General features: G+C 44.0%; 1 protein-coding gene across 6 annotated transcripts in view; it reads right to left on the reverse strand.

The window, feature by feature from the left end:
* SP3 (Sp3 transcription factor) overlaps window positions 1–21,547 on the reverse strand; it is a 58,868-nt gene that overhangs the window by 26,183 nt on the left and 11,138 nt on the right. For 3 of the 6 annotated variants that reach the window (XM_077448024.1, XM_077448025.1, XM_077448029.1), the window contains 2 exons: window positions 11,290–11,358; window positions 4,341–5,646 (listed from right to left, as the gene is read on the reverse strand). In XM_077448024.1, the coding sequence (XP_077304150.1) occupies window positions 4,341–5,646; window positions 11,290–11,358 (1,375 nt within the window). The remainder of the gene's footprint in view (window positions 1–4,340; window positions 5,647–11,289; window positions 11,359–21,547) is intronic. The other 3 variants (XM_077448026.1, XM_077448027.1, XM_077448028.1) reach the window with 2 other exon arrangements.

The following is a 21,547-nucleotide window of genomic DNA, read 5'->3' on the forward strand; positions in this document are numbered from 1 at the left end:
GGAAGTAAACTCATCAGGGTTTACTTCCTCTTTAAGTCTTTTTGAGCCCAGATCTCACAATAAAGAGGTCCTGTCATGCTTTTTTTTTTCTATTACAAGTTACAAATTTTTATTTTATTTTTAAAAAAAGGATAGTGTAAAAATAAAAAATTTTAATCTCCCCATCCCGCTGAGCTTGCGCGTAGAAGCGGATGTATAAGTCGTGCTCGCATATGAAAACGATGTTCAAACCACACGTGAGGTATTGCCACGATCGTTAGAGCAAGAGCAATTATCCTATTTCTAGACCACCTCTGTAACCCAAAACTGGTAACCTGTAAAAAAAAAATTTAAATGTCGCCAATAGAGATTTTTAAGTGCCAAAAGTTTGTCGCCGTTCTACGAGTGGCCGCAATTTTGAAGGAGGACGTTGGGTATCAATTTACTCGGCGTAACATTATTTTTAACAATATAAAAGAATTGGGCTAACTTTACTGCGGTCTTATTTTTTAATTCACAAATTTATTTTCCCCCAATAAAATAGTGATTGTAAGACCGCTGCGCAAATACGGTGTGACAAAGTATTGCAACGACCACCATTTTATTCTCTAGGGTGTATGAAAAAAAATATATATGTTTGGGGGTCCCAAAAAAAAAAAAAAAAAAAAAAAAACTGATTTTAAACTTGTAAACAACAAGTTTGAAAAAAAAAAAAAAAAAAAAGGTCCAGTCCTTAAGTGGTTAAAAGGAAGTCTTTTGTCTACTTTATTATCCCTTTCATGCCTAAGCCTATTTCTGACATTTGTTGCTCACAAGTTAAAGTCCGTATTTTCTTGCTAGAAAATTACTTAGAACCCCCAAACTTTTTTTTTAGCAGAGACCCTAGAGAATGAAATGTTGCAAATTTTTTTGTCCCACGGTATTTGCGCAGCAGTCTTTCAAACTATTTTTTGGGGAAAAACACTTTCTTGAATTAAAAACAAAAAATAAAAACAAAACCGTAAAGTTAGCCCAATTTTTTGTAACAGTCACATAATTGAGAAGTTATGTGGTCCACCTAACACAGCCAAAGTTATCTGAAAGACTTCTTAAAGGGTACATAAAGCCAAAGCTTTGGACAGAATGCGGAAGGGTTGCAACCTCTGTTGGGTTTTATCACTGTGAGTGAGTGACTTGTATAGCGCTACCTATGCAAACTGAATCACCTCAGGGCGCTTTTTCTAGCCACCATCTGCGGCTTTTGCGTTGTGCTTTTACCCCGTAAGGTCCTGACATGCTTACAAACACATACAACATTGACATACACATATTAAGGCCAATTTTTTTTATTTTTTTTTTAGACAAGGTCTAATTAACCTACTAGCATGTCTTTGGAGTGTGGGAGGAAACCGGAGTACCCTGAGGAAACCCACGCAGGCACAGGGAGAACATGCAAACTCCAGGCAGATGATGTCGTGGTTGGGATTTGAACCAGCCACCCTATTGCTGCTAGGCGAAAGTGCTAACCACTACACCACTGTGCTGCCACTGTGTTCTCGCTGGGGATATTTTAATTTCACTATTGGTCCTGGTGACCACTGTCTTTGGGACATATTATGGTACTTAAAAATCTCTATAGGCGACGCTCCAGTGATCGCGGCGACGCCTCATATGGAGTGATTTGAACACCTTTTACATTGCCAGGCGCAGCTCACGTATGCGTTTTCTTTACTGTGCAAGAATGTGGGGAGGGGGGCGCTTCAAACAAAATCACTTTTAATGCGGTCACAAGGAATTTAAACATCCCTTGTGACAGTAATAGGTGGTGACAGGTACTCTTTATGGCAGGATCTGGGGGTCTCTGGGACCCCAAATCCCTCCTTTTGCACTTATAAAAGCATTCAGAAAAATCCAAAATTGGCATTTCTGAATACTGTATTTTTTTTTAAATCGGCGTCATTGGTAAACCAGAAGTGATGTGGCTTCCAGGATTTTACATCGGAGACCTGAGCGAAGCCGAATCCAGCTTCGGGCGGGTCTTAGCCTAGGCAGCGGACACGCTGAATGGTGGCTTGGGTCTCTTGGTGGGACAGGAGGCCTGGGAAGAGCGGCGGGATAACAGCCGATTGGCTTTTAGTCGCATTGGTTGTTATCACTAAAAAGCCAATGCTGGCTCTAAAAAAAAAAAAAAAAAGAAACGGTAGCAGGTTTATGCTTGTAGCTGCAGGCATCACCCCGGTATAACCCCTTCAAGCCATGAACGCAGATTTGCGTACGGTCGGCATGAAGGTATTCAATTTGTTAGAACATTAAATGAAGGCAACACCCTTCCACACCTCATGAATAAACTGCAGGGCTATGTAAGCACTCAGCCAACTGTAGACATAATGGTGCTAAGAGTGCAAGGTGATATGGGGGAGGTGGGGTGCATTTTCTTCATACTGCTAGAAGAGCACTTTAGATTTAAAGTAGGGATGCACCGAAATTTCGGCCGCCGAAACATATCGGCCGAAAATGGTGTTTTCGGCAAATTGCCGAAAGGAAAATCTTGCCGATAATGGTGCCGAAAATGGGGCGGGGCCTTGCGGGGCTCCGCCCCCTGGTGCCGCCCATTGCACGGGTGTTTTCCTGGCTCGTCCTCCGTCCCCCCTCCTCCTTTCCTCCCGCCCGACAGTGCGGTCATCTCCGTGTGTCCCCGAGCTGTGCATTGAATTTCCCGGGCGGCTGCAGTAACAATGTCCCGCCTCCTGTGACAGACGGTACACTGATCCAATGGCGGGACATTGAATCAGCGTGACGATATTACAGGAGGCGGGACATTGTTACTGCATCCGCCCGGGAAATTCAATGCACAGCTCCGTGACACACGGAGATCACCGCACTGATCCGGGCATGGGTAAGCGGAGATGCATGTGTTACATTGGATCCTTAATACATATTTGGTGGCAGTGTGCCTTAATCATCCCTTTTTAGGACAAAGTAATAGAACTAATCAAATCGATTACAGAGACCACATTGGTACTTGATGCAACACGCTGCTTACTGAATATATCAAACTGGCCCAAAAAAATAAAAATAAAGTACAAGTCTGAAACTATCTACCTCTGGCCACTTGTGTGAATGTAGCCATGCTATATAAACCAGGTCACAGGAAAAAGGCTGTACTCCCTTTATTTGCCATATAAAAAAAAATAATAATCTTGATTTTGACCCAGCTAGGTTTTTATCACCATGTGATAGAATGGGGAAGGGTTAAGTTATTGCTAGTAGAGGTAACGATATGAGTATTCCCAATAGAAGTCTGTTGGAACGGAACCAGGTAGCTTGCTTGGGGGGCCAGTTCACACCAGATGCAGTTCCCTGTGCTTTTTTTTTTGTTGCACAAAATGCATGCAGTGTTTTCCATGTATTCCAATGGCTCTAGTTCACACCATGCAGTCAGTTTCTGCACCGGAAACTGACTGCATGGTGTGAACTAAAGCCATTGGAATACATGGAAAACACTGTGCATGTATTTTTATCAGGCAGGCTGCATCTGAGGGGAACTGGTGAGGCTGCTTTGATCTCTCCTGTACCATGTCCGCAGTCTCTGACCATCTCCTGTACCATGCCTGCAGTCTCTGACCATCTCCTGTACCATGCCTGCAGTCTCTGACCATCTCCTGTACCATGCCTGCAGTCTCTGACCATCTCCTGTACCATGCCTGCAGTCTCTGACCATCTCCTGTACCATGCCTGCAGTCTCTGACCATCTCCTGTACCATGCCTGCAGTCTCTGACCATCTCCTGTACCATGCCTGCAGTCTCTGACCATCTCCTGTACCATGCCTGCAGTCTCTGACCATCTCCTGTACCATGCCTGCAGTCTCTGACCATCTCCTGTACCATGCCCGCAGTCTCTGACCATCTCCTGTACCATGCCTGCAGTCTCTGACCATCTCCTGTACCATGCCTGCAGTCTCTGACCATCTCCTGTACCATGCCTGCAGTCTCTGACCATCTCCTGTAATATGTCCCCAGTCTCTGACCATCTGCTGTATGAAAATATTTTTTAAAAACAGTCATTTTCGGTATCGGTGCTGTTTCGGTATCGGTTTTCGGCCTAGTGTATTTTTCATTTTCGGTATCGGTTTCGGCACCAAAAAACCCATTCGGTGCACCCCTAATTTAAAGTGGAAAAAATTTGAAAGTGGTTTTAATTTAAACCTTTCCATATGGCCATATTTTTTTTTTTAAACTTATTTTATAGTAAAAATCTACACTTGGCTCAAGGCAATAACAGAAAACTGTACCCAATATAACTATATTTACAAAAAAAAAAAAATGCAGTCTAGAGTTACCCATCAGTGCTCAAACGGTGAGCGACAAACAATGAGACATACCTGTCGGGCTGTCAGAGTGATCCCCGTGCTGCAAATGAATACCTACAGCATCAACAGAGTTTACTGTAACAGTCTGCAGGTTTGGCAACTGCCCAGTACTTAAACTAACTGGATTACCTCCTCCAGCAACTTGGCCAAGTGTAAGTGTCTGCACAGGCGTCAAAGTTATTTGTTGAGGAGACGAATTCTGAATCTGCAAGTTTTGCAAGTTCTGAACTCCTTGAACTTGAAATGTCTGCCAGGCAATCTGACCAGAAGGAGTCACTGTTTGGGCTTGAATAAGGAAAGTTCCAGGGTTAAGCTGCAACTGAAGGTTTTGCAGAGCTTGGGACGATATGGCTTGGCCCCCAGCCTGCACTGCTTGTAATGCCTGCTGTGCTATACTCTGAACAAGCTGGGCTTCATTGGTCTGCTGCTGGCTATCTTGAAGCTGGATGTGCTGTACCATTTGTTGCGACGTGGAGCCCTGAATATTCTGCTCATCAGACATAGTACTCTGGATGTAGTTTCCCTGAAGATCAGATGTTTGCACATGCCCAGATGGACTGTCAGCCAAACTATTTGCACTCTGCTGGAGCATTCCCGTGCTGTCTATGGTAACAGGAAGCTGAGATGACGAAGAAGTTGGCACAAACAAATCTGTTTCAGAGTTTGTATCACCAGCATCAGGAGAAACATGCTCTTGCTCTGCAGTCCTTTCAGAATTATCAGAGCTGTCCATGGCTTGCCCTGCACTTATCAAGTGTCCATCAGCTGTAATGCCAGTCATGGCTTCAGAGCCACCAGACAGACCCAATGAGTCTAGGTCAACACTGTTAATGGGGACAAAGGTAATGTTACCAGGCAAGCCAAGTGGGACATTAGCAACAACTTGTGTTTGGCCTCCATATTGAATCTGCTGAAGTTGACCAGCTTGTGTTAGTATATTTGGACTTGATGACAAAAGGCTACCAGAATGGTTTCCAGGAATAATCTGAATCTGACCAGATTCTTGGTCTAATCCACCATTATCAGAAGACGTGGCAAAGCCAAGTTGAACTTGCTGACCATCAGATGTCTGAATCTGTGGTATGACTTGGTATTGAACATTAGACAGTGTTCCATTAGAGGTGTCTGACCCAGCTACAGAAAACAAATGTTGATTTTGAAGCGTCTGTAACACATACTGTCCACTTGAAGTTACTGTAGCACCACTTGGGAGCTGAACAATATTTCCTGCTTCATCTTTTAAAGCGGCTTGGGCTGGAGTCAAAACTTCCCATCTATTTGGACCCCCTGATAACTGCACAGATGATAAATCTTCAGTCTGTAGGAAGGGGAAAAAAAAAAAAAAAAGGATTCAACATGGTTAGAAACATAAGACTATTTTAATCAAACAGTTTTTAAAAAGAAACTTTTCCTGAGAGAAAAACGTTGACCACCTTATGGAAATGCCAGGTGTCTGGCATTTAAGCTGTTTTGATGTCTATACCTTCTTAAGCCTTGTACACAATCAGATTTTCTGCAAAGCGTCAGACTTTTGTCCAAAGGGCGTTGGCCATAAACTTGTCTTGCATACAAATGGCACTCAATTGTCTACCACAAACACGAACGTCGTATGTGGGCTTTTCAGCTCTTTAGCGCCACCCTTTGGGCACCTTCTGCTAGTGTGTTTGGTGAGTATTCTGAGCATGCGTGTTTGTACTTTGGACTTTTGTTTGACAGACTTGTGTATACACGAGCAGAAAATGTGACAGACCGTTGTCCACGGAAAATTTATAAGCCTGCAAATCTAACATTTGTCCGTGGAAAATCTGACAATTGATGGAGCGTACAAACGGTCAGATTTTAGGCCAACAGTCTGTCAACACACAATTCCCTTCTGAAAATCGCATCATGTGTACAAGGCTTAAGTCACTGACCTGGAATAATTATGCAGCAAACAGAGCGCCTGATCTGCATACTTGTTCCATATCAGTAGAGCAGGAAGCCTGTAAAGAGCTTGAGGTGAAATTAAAGCACCCCCCCAACACCTAGGTTTACTACAGCAAGCCTCAGTGACATACTGGCCAAAGGTACTAAAGATTTACACAACAATATCTAAGCTATTAACTTCTTCAATTAAGAGTCACACGTTCTAACTGGATTCAATTTAAAAACATGGAAATCCTGGGAGACAGTTGTGCGAACAGTGTAGAGATGCACTGAAATGTCGACCGAAAATGGTGTTAGCATTTTGCCGATGATGGCACCGAAACTGCACAGGGTTTTTGCCTGCAATTTTACTGTGCTTATTGAGTTTTTCATAGGTCATGTGACTCAAAAAACAGATTAAAAACACAAGGGTGGGATATTGATGTGTTCTTGAAATGCATTGATAAAACGTAGCAAGAGGGACGTGTGATTTTGGTGCAGCTAGCCCTACGGACCAAAAATGCAGTAAGATTTTTAAAACCACAACGGAAACGCAACAGACCAGTGTGAAGACATACATAGAATTTAAAAAGGGATATATTCTTCTTGAGCTTTTCTTGCGGTAAAAGTGCCAATAACAGCCGGCAATAAATTCACTTATTTAAATGCACGACATTACATTAAAAAGTCGAATACAAATTTATATATATATATATATATATATATATATATATATATATAGATATAGATATAGATATAGATATAGATATAGATATAGATATAGATTTTTTAAAGCGGAGGTCCACCCTAAAGTGGACCTTCCGCTCATTGGAACCCTCCCCCCCCTCCAGCGCCACAATTGGCACCTTTCAGGGGGGTGCAGATACCTGTACAGTACAGGTATCTGCACCCACTTCCGGGATAGCGCTCTGCGGAAAGGGGCGTAGATTACGCCCCTTTCCGAAAGTCCCCCGCTGCCTGCTGGGAAACACACAGCTCCCAGAGGCAGCGGGTCCATCCTTATTGCGCAGCGCGACTCGCGCATGCGCAGTAGGGAACCGGGAAATGAAGCCGAAAGGCTCCACTTCCTGATTCCCATACCCAAGATGGCGGCGGCAGCACCCGAGAGACGATCGAGAGATCGGCTTCGGGTGCCGACATCGCGGGCGCGCTGGACAGGTAAGTGTCACTATTTTAAAAGTCAGCAGCTGCAGTATTTGTAGCTGCTGGCTTTTAAAAAACCCGCTTTAAACTCCTTTTCGGTTTTCAGTCAAGTGCACACTGCATTTTCGGCACCAAAATTTCCATTCGGTGCACATCTAGAATCATGTGAATTTTTTTTTTTAAAAGTCCCCAGTGTGTCAAACCATTTTATAGTTTATGCTAACAACTGCCTAAGCAGGGCATTAAAGGTTTCAAAGCAAACTCACAGCTAAAATGCACGAATCCTTTAGGGAAATTTAATTTTAGGGGCTTTATTTTAGTTTAGCTGTAAATGGGTAGTCTAAATACAGTTTTGCATATCTTTATTTTTCGCTAACAGTGTCAACACATTAAATTTTTTAAGAGTCATTAGCAATAGAAACGTTGCAAAAAAAATATATTAGGTGATTTTTAAAGCTTTTATTACACATCTATAGCTGGTTTGGGCCAAGCTGGCCCAAGCAAACTATGTCCTTCACCAACACGTGAAGCCGCTGGACTTTCTGTATAAATTTTATGTAGTCGAGGCTACATAGAACATACTGCACTGTGTTCCGGGTGGGAGCCGCGACCTTTCTGTCTCATACCCGGAACACAATAGAATCCGAGGCGCACTCAGCCATTCAGAGAAAGTGATGAATTTGAGCAATGAATACAAAGTTTCTTCGGAGTCAGAGGTTGTGACAGGCTGAGTCAGAGAAGCTGGCACATGCTATCAGAGGAAGCTATGTATTCATTGCTTGAATACATTAGTTCCAATTATGAGACAGGAAGGTCTAAAAACACATTGCAGTCTGCTTTATGTAGCCTCAGCTACTTTCTACAGCACATCCAGCAGCCTCACCTGTTAGTGAGGGACAATTCATTTGGGACCCCTTGGCCAGCATGTAAAGTAACAAAAGCTGGAGTTCAGCTTTAAGATTGCAATTACATTCTACTTCCACTGTAGCACCAATCAAATATGTGCAAACTATTGCAGTTCCTATTCTACTTTTTGAATGTTTGTGAGCACTGCACCGCTCATTTTACGGTCATCTATGGCCAATCTGTGAATGCCTGCCCATTTTCATACAGCGAAATTAACGGTCACATACTTGAGACATTATGTGGTCTACCTAACACAGGCCTAATTATCTAAAAGACTTCTTAAAGGGTACATAAAGCCAAAGCTTTTTGTTAAAGCTTTGGACAGAATGTGGAAGGCAGAGTCTCTGTTGGGTTTTATCAATGTTCTTGCTGGGGAGATTTAATTTGGTGGCCACTGTCTTTGGGACAAAAAGTGAAGGAGAAATCCAAAATCTTCCTAACTTGCTGTTAGAGGGTGAAATGTTTGTTCTCTGGAGTTCCACTGTATGTAAGAACACAGCCACCCTCTCTTACTTGCTTCAGAGATTGACTAGGGACTATGGAATGCAGTGCACATAACCACAGCCAACATGCACACCTCATTCCAAACAGATGAAAGTGAGGGGGAAGAAGTTCAGGAACACACTGGGGACAGTACAAAGGAGGCAGAAAAAATGTAATGGGTGTGCATGGGTTATTTTTGGAGAATATACATATTGTTTAGCGTCACCTTAATCATACTTCACAGGAAACAGATTCTTCATATTTATGACTACTTGGGAAAACCCAAAGCACTAACCATGAGAGATGGGCAAAAAGACCAATACATCTAAAACAAATTAGAGTACATCTCCACTACAATGCCACCTGCTAGCCCTACTGACCAAACCAGAAAAAAAGCCATGAACATTTAACTGGTAAAACTTTGTTAACTTAAGACCAGGTTGCAGTCCTACAAACATCAATAGAAGTTTGGAGGGAGGAAGAGAGAGAAAGACAGGGAGAAAGTCAAGTATATGTGTCAGGGGACAAAAAAAAAAAAAAAAAAAGTAAACAATTTTTTTTTAACTTTATTGCTATCACATAGGCGCCCCCCCCCCCATGTCTCCCCTGCCTTCCACTTAAAGCGGGAGTCCGCCGTTTTTTTTTTTTTTAAAGCCAGCAGCTACAAATACTGCAGCTGCTGACTTTTAAAATAAGGACACTTACCCGCCCATCGCGACCGCGATGTCGGCACCCGAAGCCGATCTCTCGATCGTCTCTCGGGTGCTGCCGCCGCCATCTTGGGTGTGGGAATCAGGAAGTGGAGCCTTGCGGCTTAATTTCCCGGTTCCCTACTGCGCATGCGCGAGTCGCGCTGCGCAATAAGGATGGTCCCCGCTGTCTCTGGGATCCGTGTGTTTCCCAGCAGACAGCGGGGGACCTGCAGAAAGGTGCATTAATATCTGTAGATTCTGCGGATATCTATTCCGGAAGTGGGTGCAGATACCTGTACTGTACAGGTACCTGCACCCCCCTCCCCCCTGAAAGGTGCCAATTGTGGCGCCGGAGGGGGGGAGGGTTCCAATGAGTGGAAGCTCCAATTTAGGGTGGAGCTCCGCTTTAAGTAAATAAATTGTGTTCCATTAGCTTTTTCCCCCAGCCACAGCAGCCAGGGAAAATGACAGCCGAACCCAGAAGTGATGTAAATACAATCAATTTTTATACTATTTTTCCTATGCTATACATGCCTCATCTAAAGTGAGAAACTCCCCCCTTTTTTTTGCTATAGCCTCAGGGATGGGACGTTTGTCCACAGGCGCCTCATTTAAAGTCCACCCCCATTGTCATTCATTATGGGGAGACCAGTAGTGCCCAGGATAAATGGCAGGAGCAGTACCCTTTAGCAGGTTGCAGGGGTGATTGGGCAGCTTTAGAGCTGCCATTGAAACACTTCCACCTGAAAGCCCAACAGCTGAACAAATGTATTCCAGCCAACATAGCAGCCAGCAGTTCGTTTAAAATCCCATCTACCAACTGTAAAATGCACTGGTAGCCAAGTGTTTATTGCATATAAATGCAACACACCACACATAAAAATGCACACAAATGCACATTACTGCACATGGATTTTCACTGCACTTTTATGTGCAGTGAGGTGAGCAAGAAAAGGATGCAGACACTGCAGATTCTCAATACAATGGTATATATAAAATAGAACTGAAATAAAAAAAAGCGGAGCTTTGTGATGTTACAGGGAAATGTTTAAATTGTGCCTAAGCAGCACCCTGGAAAAATTACAAAAATTTACCTTTTGTCTTGAATTTCTCCTAAAACTTACTGGCATGCGAGGGTGCCTAGGAGCTCCTGTACCTACAGCCACAGCCTCACATGAGATTTGGAAAGAGATATAGTAATAGCACGGTTCTTGCTGGAGGCTCCAACAAGAGGAAGCAAGAGCCCTGCCTCTAAATTAAGATGGCCACCTCCACTAAAACCAGCCATAAATGGATTAAAAATATGACCAGTTGAGTTGGGACTGGCCAAATTTTGATACATGTATGGACAGGGAGGTTGTACAGAAGTAGTTGATCTACCGATAGACTTCAGTACAACTGTCCTGCTCAATCAGTGCCACCGGCTATAGCCAGCAACACTGATCAGGGTATTAGGACAGCAAGGAAGACTCTGCTGTCAGAAGACAATAGCTCAGCGGGGAGGATTCCCTCATCCACCTCAAATGTGTGGATGGGGGAATCGGGTCACGATTTTTCTGTTCGGCCCGCTAGTAAAAAAAAAAAGTGTAGAACAAGGCATGGCAACACAGTAATGGGAAGAGATTAGCTGCTCCGAGACTGCAGGCAATAATGGTGAATAGCCCTTTGTTCACCAACTGCTTTTTCAGACACAGCTTCCAGAGCTCACTTCCATATTTTAAAAAGGCAAAATGTAAGAAAATAAGTTGTTAGGCTTGACACACACTTTAAAGTAATTCTAAAGATAAAAAAAAATAAAAAAGTACACATACAACTCCTCTCCTTCTGTAGACTGTTGGGATATGTGACATCATTTGCCTAGACAAGAAATTAGGAAGTAACTGAAAAAATGTAAAGAAAAAAAAATAGTTTAAAAACAAGTAAATATGATATACTTTCCTATTTAGATATGCTAACCCATGCTAATTGGGAGAGTGAAGTTCCACTTTAAGAAGACACAATACCAGATTTCTATTTGCTCACCACACCTAGAAATTATAACTGATGTCACTGGGTTTCAGCTGCTTGTTTTTGGCAACACCTTCCTGCTTTGCTATAACAGCTGTTCACCCATTAACCTCTATCAAAACATCACTCTTTTCCTTTGCTTAAATGTATGATCAGCCAGTCCAAGTGGAAAGATTATGGCTACATTCATGAGCCCTCCATGCAGGGGTGTTGCTAGGTGGGAAAAAGAACAGGGGCTACAGCACGAAGGTAAATTTGATAACCCCTCCCACATTTTAAAGCAAGTCCAGCCCAAGCCCAGCATCATGGCAAAGAGGGGAAGGGAAAGAGTGGTGGGGGAGTTGGCTCACCAGTGCCCATCAGCACAGCCTGATCAGTGCCCATCAATGCGGCCTCATCATCAGTGCCCGGAACCATCCAATCAGCTCAGCCTGGCTGTGCCCATCATTGCAGCCTGATCAGACAGCAGCGTCCAGCCCCAGGCATCAGGAGAGGAGAGCCGAGTGGGTCCCGGGGATCCCCCACTTACCCAGGTCTCCTGGATCGGCTCGGTTCCTATGTGAACATCACACACGTATCGGCATTGCGCTGGGTAAGTGGGACAGACACAGTGCACATCTGGAGGGCTTAGTTCTAAGGTGAGTTCCACAGAATATGCAGTTTACTACTGCTTTAATCTGCTATCAAGAAAACAGCACTGCAATGGTAAAGTTAAAGCCCACTTAATACACCAGCAAGCCATATTTGATCAGCGTTTCTCAAACAGTAACTTATGTTGTTCTATACTGAGGCCAACAGTTTTATTTTGCTGATGGAACCTATATATTGGGCTAATGGATAAGTGGCTTTGTGGAGAAAAAAAAAAAAAAAAGGTCCATATTAAAATGTGAAATTATATATATTTGCTGCTTTCAAGGAGCATGTGCCTTTAAACGTGTGATCAGAATGAGAGCGATACCGCGTAATAAACAAATCCACCATTACCACAAACAATGGCAAAAACATTCCAATAAGCATATTAGTGTTAAATCAACAATAATAGTAATAGTCCATTGAAGATTCAATTATATAAAGTTCATGAACGTCAAAACTTTGCAGTGTAGCTTCAACATTTTTCTATATGAGCCATATAAAGTGCCAAGTTCTGAAAAGATAATCCGTGCCGCCCATGCTCCGTGCGCCCTCTCACTCTCAGAAATCACCAGCGATTGGGAGGATGGCTGGGCTCTGTGTTTCCATGCTGCAGCACGTGGAACCACAGAGCCCAGCCATACTCCTAGCGCCGGTGATTTCTGGGGAGTGAGAGGGCGCACAGACAGGGAGCACAGATTATCTTTTCAGAACTTGGCACTTTATATTGCACATATAGAAAAATTTTCAAGCAAAGTTTTTAAGTTCATGAACTTTATATACTTGAATCTTCAAACGGACTATTATTACTGATTTAACACTAATCTGTTAATTGGAATTATTGTTGGTAATGATGTATTTGTTATTCACGAGGTAGTGTTTTTATTCTGATCACAATTTTATTTTACTCCTAGCAACCAGGCTCAATACATTTCGGAGTAGATCAGCAGCAACTTGTAAAGGAATTTCTGTGCTGCGCAGCACTCTTTAATGGTCAAACATGAACATGCAGGTAGCTCAAGTAAAGGGCTGGGCCTGAAGGTAGGCAACCATTGGAGCACAGTGTGCCGAAAAAAATGTTTTCAAATATGAGCGTGCCGATTTTAAAACAGAAAAATTTTAATTTCACACTCTCAATCACGAAAAGGATTTTTTAGAAAGTAAATACTGTAAACGACTTTAGTAGTGAAAAAATTAACATCCTACACTCACATGCACGCACAACCCCCCCCCCCCCCCACACACATCTGCCCCACCACTGTAACCCCCTGCTCCTCTACCTCACCAATACACCTATTACATCTGCCCCATTGCTCTACCCCCTGCTTTTCTGCCCCAGCACTTCACCCCCCCCCCCCCCACTATTCTGGCCCAACACTGAACCCCCACCCCCGCTCATCTGGCCCAACTCTGTACCCCACCCCTGCTCATCTGGCCCAACACTGAACCCCCCTGTACATCTGCCCCACTGCTGTACCCTCCTGCTAATTTTTCCCACCTCTGTACCCTCCTGCTCCTCTGCTCCACCGCTATACCCCCTTTTAATCTATTATGTGTGATATGCAGAGTGGTGAAAGGAAACAGAGACGAGACACATCTACCTGTCCTGGCACACTCATCCTGCTGATCCAACTCTCACATCCAGCCCAGAGCTTGTATGCAAGGTCACTTACAAGCGTCTGGAATGGATGTGCAATAAAGAGCTCAGGTCAGGGGCATTTTCTGAAAGCAGAGGGCCTGTGTGCAGGATCATAAGTTGGGGCCCCCCAGCTGAGAAAAAGTGGCTGGGTGCAATTTTCATTGTTCTGAATACTGGCTGTGGCTTAAAGGGAAACAGAGAGCAGAGGGGTTCAGTAGTGACACAAAGGTTCCGGGATAATTTGAACAAAGTTCCCAGAAGCTCAACAGTAATTCCACAAACTGTCACCTGATTGGGGTTTTCTCAATCACAGTTAAAATTTCTTCTTTCTGAGATTGGTAGTGGCAACCAAGCGAGATATCTTCCTCCAGATGGTGGGCAGGGCAAGCAGGACTGCGATTGGCTTCAGCAGTAGCCAAGATCCTCCTCCTCCTCCCAAAAGCCAGCGATCACAGCTACAGCAATGTTAGCAAACCAATGTTTCCCTCTTTCACAATGTGTGGGGGCACAGTGCCTCTCCCTCAGAGCAGGTGCAGCATAGGGATATTCTGAAATTGGAATGCATTAGTGTCTCACTGACACTTCCCTGCGCTGCTCTGCAGATTGGGAGAGAGTGGAGTGCCTGCAAAAGAGGCAACTTCTGGCAAAAGTACAGAGTAACCAGGGACAATAAGATAAATGACAAAGCCAAACTAGAGCTATCAAAACAAAATGATGTGAATAATATGCAGGACCTACCCATACAATCCATTTCAACTGTAGACAACTGGGTCTACACACTGCAGTCGCAGTCATCAGCTTGTTCAGGTTTTGTTTAGTCGTCTCCCATCGTGAAAGGGATGCGGCAGCTCGGTGCCCCCCCCCCCCCCTTCATCCGCTGTTACAGGGACACAGGAAAACAACCACCAGCTAGGGGATGGAGAGCATCACAAGACTGACGCAAATCCATGAAACCAGAAGTAACGTCCCAGTTTCAGGTGTACAATTCTCCTGGCTAGTACAGCCAGGGGAGACATCCAACCAAGCCAATCTGCACTTGGTTAGATGGTGTGAAGGGCAGGGGAGACATTGTGGTCTATTAGACCTCTAATAACTCCATAAAGAGTACCTGTCACCTGCCCAATGTTATCACATAGGTGTGCGTTAACCCCTTTTGATAGCAATCAAGTAAAAAAAAAAAAAGAAATATATTAAAGGGTTTTAAAAATGCTGTAACCCCCACTGCCACGCATACACGCGTAGATGTAAATGGAAGTCCATGGTGCGCATGCGTGGGTAAACCACGGTCGCACCGCATGTGCAGGTTTGTCGCGAACATCATAGCAAGAATAATTCTAGCACAAGAGCTCCTAGTTAACTCTAAACTGATGAGCTGTAAAGTCTTTTAAAGCATCATCTATGGTGATTTTTAGGCACCGTCGTTTTTTGCAATATCATCTGAGCACACAATTTTAAGACCTGGAATGTCTGGTAGCTACTAATTTTTTAACCACTTACAGACCGCAGCATAACATTGAAGAGGAATATCGTTATGGCAGCATCTATCTGCCATAACCCCGCTATCATCTTCAGATGGCTGTCCGCTTTCCGATAACAAGATAACTTTTCAGCGGCGGGAGAGGGCCCACTCCCCCTCCTGTCTCGTTCCGGTACCCTCTGCCGCCAGCAGCGGCAATCAGATCCTCTCACGTCAGTGGCATGGAGACGAGTGAGGGGAAGATGGCCCCCACCTCATATTTAAGAGGTCCTGTTATGCTTTTTTTTTCTATTACAAGGGATGTTTACATTCCTAATAGGAATAAAAGTGATATTTATTTATTTATTTTTTAAGAACAGTGTAAAAAAAAAAAAAAAAAGTGTAAAAATAAAAATGAAAATCTGTGTTTAACAAACAGTTGCACAAATATCACTTGACAAAAAATTTGCAACCATCACCTTTTTATTCTACAGGGCTTCTGCTTTGAGAAAATAAGTTCTGGGGATTCAACCACTTCAATACCAGGCACTTTTACCCCCTTTCTGCCCAGGCCGATTTTCAGGTATTAGCGCAATTACACTTTGAATGACAATTGCGCGGTCATGCAACACTGTACCCATATGACCTTTTCATCAATTTTTTTCATGCAAAGAACTTTCTTTTGGTGGTGATTACCACTGGGTTTTTTATTTTTTGCTAAATAAATGACAAAAGGAGGAATTTTTTTTTTTTTTATCTTTCTTCATAAAATTGAGTCCAAAATGCATTCTGCTACATTTCTTTGGTGAAAATAACCCAAATCAGTGTATATTATTTAGTCTGTAGGAAAGTTCTAGAGTCCATGGTATATCTATCTCATTTCTTGAGGATCAAAAACATCAGGACAGTACATCTAGCCCCCAAATTGTATTTATTTAGTAAGGTTTTTGGACATAGAATTTTTTTTGAAAATTAACTTGTTTTCACATTTTTTTCCCATGTAGTACAGCATCATCATGTGACTGGTGTGGTGGTGATCAGGAACACAGACTGGTGACAGTATGGAAAAAAAAAAATATATATATTTTTTTTTTTTTTAACAAACTATATGACCAGAGCAATACATAGTTACCATAGTGGTTGTTACAATACAGCGTTACACATTATAATTGCTTCTACAAGTGAATTTCACAGTTATAAGCAATCATTTTCAGTGTTTACTATTGTGGTTAGCTGTGATTGGCCACAGCTAATCACATGGTACAGGTGGGCTGTGATTGGCCGTGTCTGTACAATGTGATCAAAGCCATTCATTGTGTACAATTGTCATGCGATCTGCTGTAATTGGCCACAGTGATCACATGATACCGGAAGGGCTGGTACACTGATCAGTCATCCGCTGTGTCCACCGGACACAGCAGGTCACAGATCATACCGCAGCATGGCCTGTGGGGCGTTAACAAGGCACGTTCTGGGAGGACATCATATGACACCCACCTGTCCCGCCCGGCCATCATTTTACTATAGGCTGCTTGGAAACTGGTTAAAGTGATTCTGAAGGTTTAAAACAAAAAAATAATAAATTATACTTTCCTGCTTTGTGCAATAGTTCTTGCGATCTCCAACGATGCTCCTGGCTAAAACTAAATGAATGGGCTCAAATCACACCACATGGAGTCTTATGTGAATTGCACAGGAATGCAGTGTGGTTGTTGTGCGATTCATATGCAGGTTATAATGTGAACTGGGGCGAATAAATCATATGTAACACACAAAGAACAAGGTGCATTAAGCGGTCTAGTAATTTATTGTTTACAAGAAAGCATAAGACACACCTTAAAGTGATACTAGTCTTTTTTTTCTTTAAAAATAAACATGTTATACTTACCCGCTCTGTGCAATGGTTTTGCACAGAGCAGCCTGGATCCTCCTATTCTCAGGTCCCTCGTCAGCGATCCTGGCCCCTCCCTCCTGTTGAATGCCCCTACAGCAAGCAGCTATGAGGACACCCGAGCCGCAGCTCCCTGTGTCCATTTGCCCCCTCTTTCCCGATTGGCTGACAGCAGCTGGAGCCAATGGTGCCACTGCCGTGATTTAGTCAATCAGCAGGGAGAGTCCTGGATAGCTGAGGCACTTCTGCACATCGCTGGATAGAGATGGGGCTTAGGCAAGTATTGGGGGGGCTGCTACATGGGTTTTTTTTAATGCATTCAAGGGGTTGTAAATCCTTGTGTTTTTTTTTCACCTTAATGCATCCTATGCATTAAGGTTAAAAACCTTGTGTCTCTCAGCAGCCCCCCATGTTTACTCACCTGGGCCTATTCGTTCCCCCGCCGGAGATGCGCTCTCTGGCCGGGGTTCTTGATTGGATAGATTGATAGCAGCGCAGCCATTGGCTCCCACTGCTGTCAATCAAATCCAAAGACACGGGCTCTGGGGCAGAGTCCGGCATTCTGTGTCTAGGGACGCAAATGCTGGACTCAGAAGCACCCGCACGGTAACCCCTGGGAGAGTGCTTCTCCTAGGGGTTTGCAGATGCAGGAGGAGCCACGAGCACCGAAGATGAGGTTCGGGCCTCTGTGCAAAAAGCCTGTGTACAGTGGAGGAAAATGTGTTTTTATTTTTTTTTAAAACTAGGGTTTAGTAACCCTTCAAGACAGGGGTGTCCAACCTTTTGAAGAGCGAGTGCCACTTAAGCGATTTGGTAACCGGTCGCGGGCCACAATGAGTGGAGCAGAAGGATGACAGTTTCATGTCCACTCTGCATATGCAGAGTGGACGCGGATACAACCCACTATACTCTATGGGCCCTTGGATACCATCAGCCCAGATAGAAGGGGATGAATCAGATTGGAGGTAGGTGGGGTGTAAACGGCCACAAGGAAGTTTACATCTGCGGCTCGATAGAGGTGAACGGAGGGTCAGACCGATAGTCAATGGGGCCTAAGGCTGTTTTTACACTGATGCGCTGTGGTTTACCCACACAGAGGGTGCAGACAAGTGCACCTGTGGCTTTCATGCAAGTTAGCTGTACTTTGCCATAGACTTCATGATATCCTGCAGGTGTGGTGGACTTTCTGAAAGCACACTAAACCTGCAGCTAATTACAGAAGTCTATGGCTCAGTGCAGGTCACCCGCAGGTGTTCTGCACTGCACCTGCGGATCAGTTTGAAAGCAGCCCAGTAACCACCGCAGAACAGATGCCCATATATACATTGTGAGTAAAGTAATAAACTTACCTTTAATAACAGTTTTCCATGCAGATCGCATTTGGTATCACTTCACCTGTGATAGGAGTTGGCACTATACAGGAAGCATCGGCTTAAGTGGCTCTGCAGCCACTTATTTCCTCTACCAGTGGCTTTTTTTTTCCTTTCTTAACAGAAGCTCTACCAGTGGATTTATTCACAACACTGATGCTCTAGGATGGCGGGTTGGCAACCCACAATCTGGGCTTGCCAACCCGCCATCCCAGAGCAGGAGGTCGTGGGTCCCATCAGAGGGCTCCACGGGCCACTGGTTGGGCACCCCAGCTTTAAAATAAAAAAAAATGTTGCCTTTACAACCACTTTAAAGTTTCCTAAAAACTGGAGTTAGGCCTTAAATAGAGAGTTTGGACCAAGCTCCATTATTAAAGCTGGGTCTAGACATTCATTTTTTTTTTTGTTTAATCATTGTGCGGAGAAAAAACCTGACAGATCCCCACAAGCGCTGATCAAATGCTGGTTTTCCAACAGGTCCATTCTACAGAAGGTGGTCGTTAACACTCTTATTAGACAGTGGTACACATTAGGGATGCACCGAAATTTCGGCCGCCGAAACATATCGGCCGAAAATGGCCCTTTTGGCAAAAAGCCGAAAGAGAATTTTTGCAGATACTGGTGCTGAAAATGGGGCGGGCCTGCTGGGCTTGGCCCCGCCCCCAGTGCCACCCATCACGGGGTGTCATTCTGTCTTTACGCTCTCCTCCCCCCTCACCCATGCTGCAGTCACGTCCAGAGCTGCCAATTTTAAAAAAGACTGTCGTACATATATATATTTGTATGCATCTGTGTGTGTGCGTGTTATATGTGTGTGTGTTATGTGTGCGTGTTGTGTGTGTTATGTGTGCGTGTTGTGTGTGTTATGTGTGCGTGTTGTGTGTGCGTGTTGTGTGTGTTATGTGTGCGTGTTGTGTGTGTTATGTGTGCGTGTTGTGTGTGTTATGTGTGCGTGTTGTGTGTGTTATGTGTGCGTGTTGTGTGTGTTATGTGTGCGTGTTGTGTGTGTTATGTGTGCGTGTTGTGTGTGTTATGTGTGCGTGTTGTGTGCGTTGTGTGTGCGTGTTGTGTGCGTTGTGTGTGCGTGTTGTGTGCGTTATGTGTGCGTTGTGTGTGCGTTGTGTGTGCGTTGTGTGTGCGTTGTGTGTGCGTTGTGTGTGCGTTGTGTGTGCGTTGTGTGTGCGTTGTGTGTGCGTGTTGTGTGCGTTATGTGTGCGTGTGATGTGCGTTATGTGTGCGTGTGATGTGCGTTATGTGTGCGTGTGATGTGCGTTATGTGTGCGTGTGATGTGCGTTATGTGTGCGTGTGATGTGCGTTATGTGTGCGTGTGATGTGCGTTATGTGTGCGTGTGATGTGCGTTATGTGTGCGTGTGATGTGCGTTATGTGTGCGTGTGATGTGTGCGTGTGATGTGTGTTATGTGTGCGTGTGATGTGTGTTATGTGTGCGTGTGATGTGTGTTATGTGTGCGTGTGATGTGTGTTATGTGTGCGTGTGATGTGTGTTATGTGTGCGTGTGATGTGTGTTATGTGTGCGTGTGATGTGTGTTATGTGTGCGTGTGATGTGTGTTATGTGTGCGTGTGATGTGTGTTATGTGTGCGTGTGATGTGTGTTATGTGTGCGTGTGATGTGTGTTATGTGTGCGTGTGATGTGTGTTATGTGTGCGTGTGATGTGTGTTATGTGTGCGTGTGATGTGTGTGATGCGTGTGATGCGCGTGATGTGCGTGATGTGTGTTTATATATGTATGTTTATATGCACTGGTGAGGCACTGGCAGGCTACATGACGGGCACAGTGAGGCTGCATTGATCTCCTGTACCATGCCTGCAGTCTCCGTCCATGTTCTGTACCATGCCTACAGTCTCTGACCATCTCCTGTATAAAAAATCATTTTAAAAATAGTCAATTTCGGTATCGGTTTTCGGGATCAAGGAAGATTTATTTTCCGTATTGGTTTCGGCACCAAAAAACCCATTCGGTGCATCCCTAGTACACATGTACCAAAAGTCATCCGGTTCCTGCTGAAGCAGCCAAAATTTTGGTGTGTGTACTGGGCAAAAACACATGCAGTGGCTGTGTGCGCTGTTTAACCAGTTCAGCCACGCAAATATTTACCCCCTTCCTGACCAGGCTCTTTTTTGCCATATGGCACTGCGTCACTTTAATTGACAAATGCACGGCCGTGCAACCCAAACAAAATTGATGTCCCACAAACAGAGCTTTCTTTTGGTGGTATTTGATCGCCTATGCATTTATTTTTTGCACTATAAACAAAAAAAAATTAAACACAATATTTAAAATTTTGCTATAATAAACATCCAAAAAATATATATAAAAAAACCAATTTCTTCCTCAGTTTAGGCCAATATGTAGTATTCTACATTTTTTTGGGAAACAAAAATTTGCGCAAAAGTTATGGTGTCTACAAAATAGGGGATATATTTATGGCATTTTTATCATAAATTTTTTCTTATTAGTAATGGCGGCGATTGTGACTGCGACATTGTGGCGGACAGATCGGACACCTGACACTATTTTGGGACCATTGACATTTATACAGCAATCAATGCTATAAAAATGCACTGGTTACTGGGGGCAATCAAGGGGTTAAGTGTGTTCCCTCAGTGTGGTTTAACTGTAGGGGAGATGGGCTCACTAGAACATGATCACTGCTCCCGATCACTGGGAGCAGTAGATCCCTGTCATGTTGCTAGGCAGAACAGAAAAATGCCTTGTTCATAGGCATCTCCCCATCCTGCCTCTCTGTGCCACGATCGTGAGCCACCAGACATCGAGTCCATGGGACCCGCGGGCACGCTCCCGCTAGCCGCCAATTACAGAGTGATATATGGGTACGTTGTTTTGAGCATCTATGCCACTTTGCCGACGTATATTGGCGCGAGCCAGTCCACAAGTGGCTAATCTGTATTTAGCATCAGCTACAAACAGTATACAGCCCCATTTTTTGGCAGGATGAAAACTTCCCATCCTACTCACAGAATAAAATGAAACTCAGCTGAGCATTTTGATCAACCCTTCACAGTAGGCTTTGTACATTATGAATACAAGGTT

The sequence above is a fragment of the Lithobates pipiens genome, unplaced genomic scaffold, assembly GCF_037356315.1.
Source record: "Lithobates pipiens isolate NorthernLeopardFrog02 unplaced genomic scaffold, aLitPip1_a1.2 Scaffold_22, whole genome shotgun sequence".
In the NCBI taxonomy this organism is placed as follows: Eukaryota; Metazoa; Chordata; class Amphibia; order Anura; family Ranidae; genus Lithobates; species Lithobates pipiens.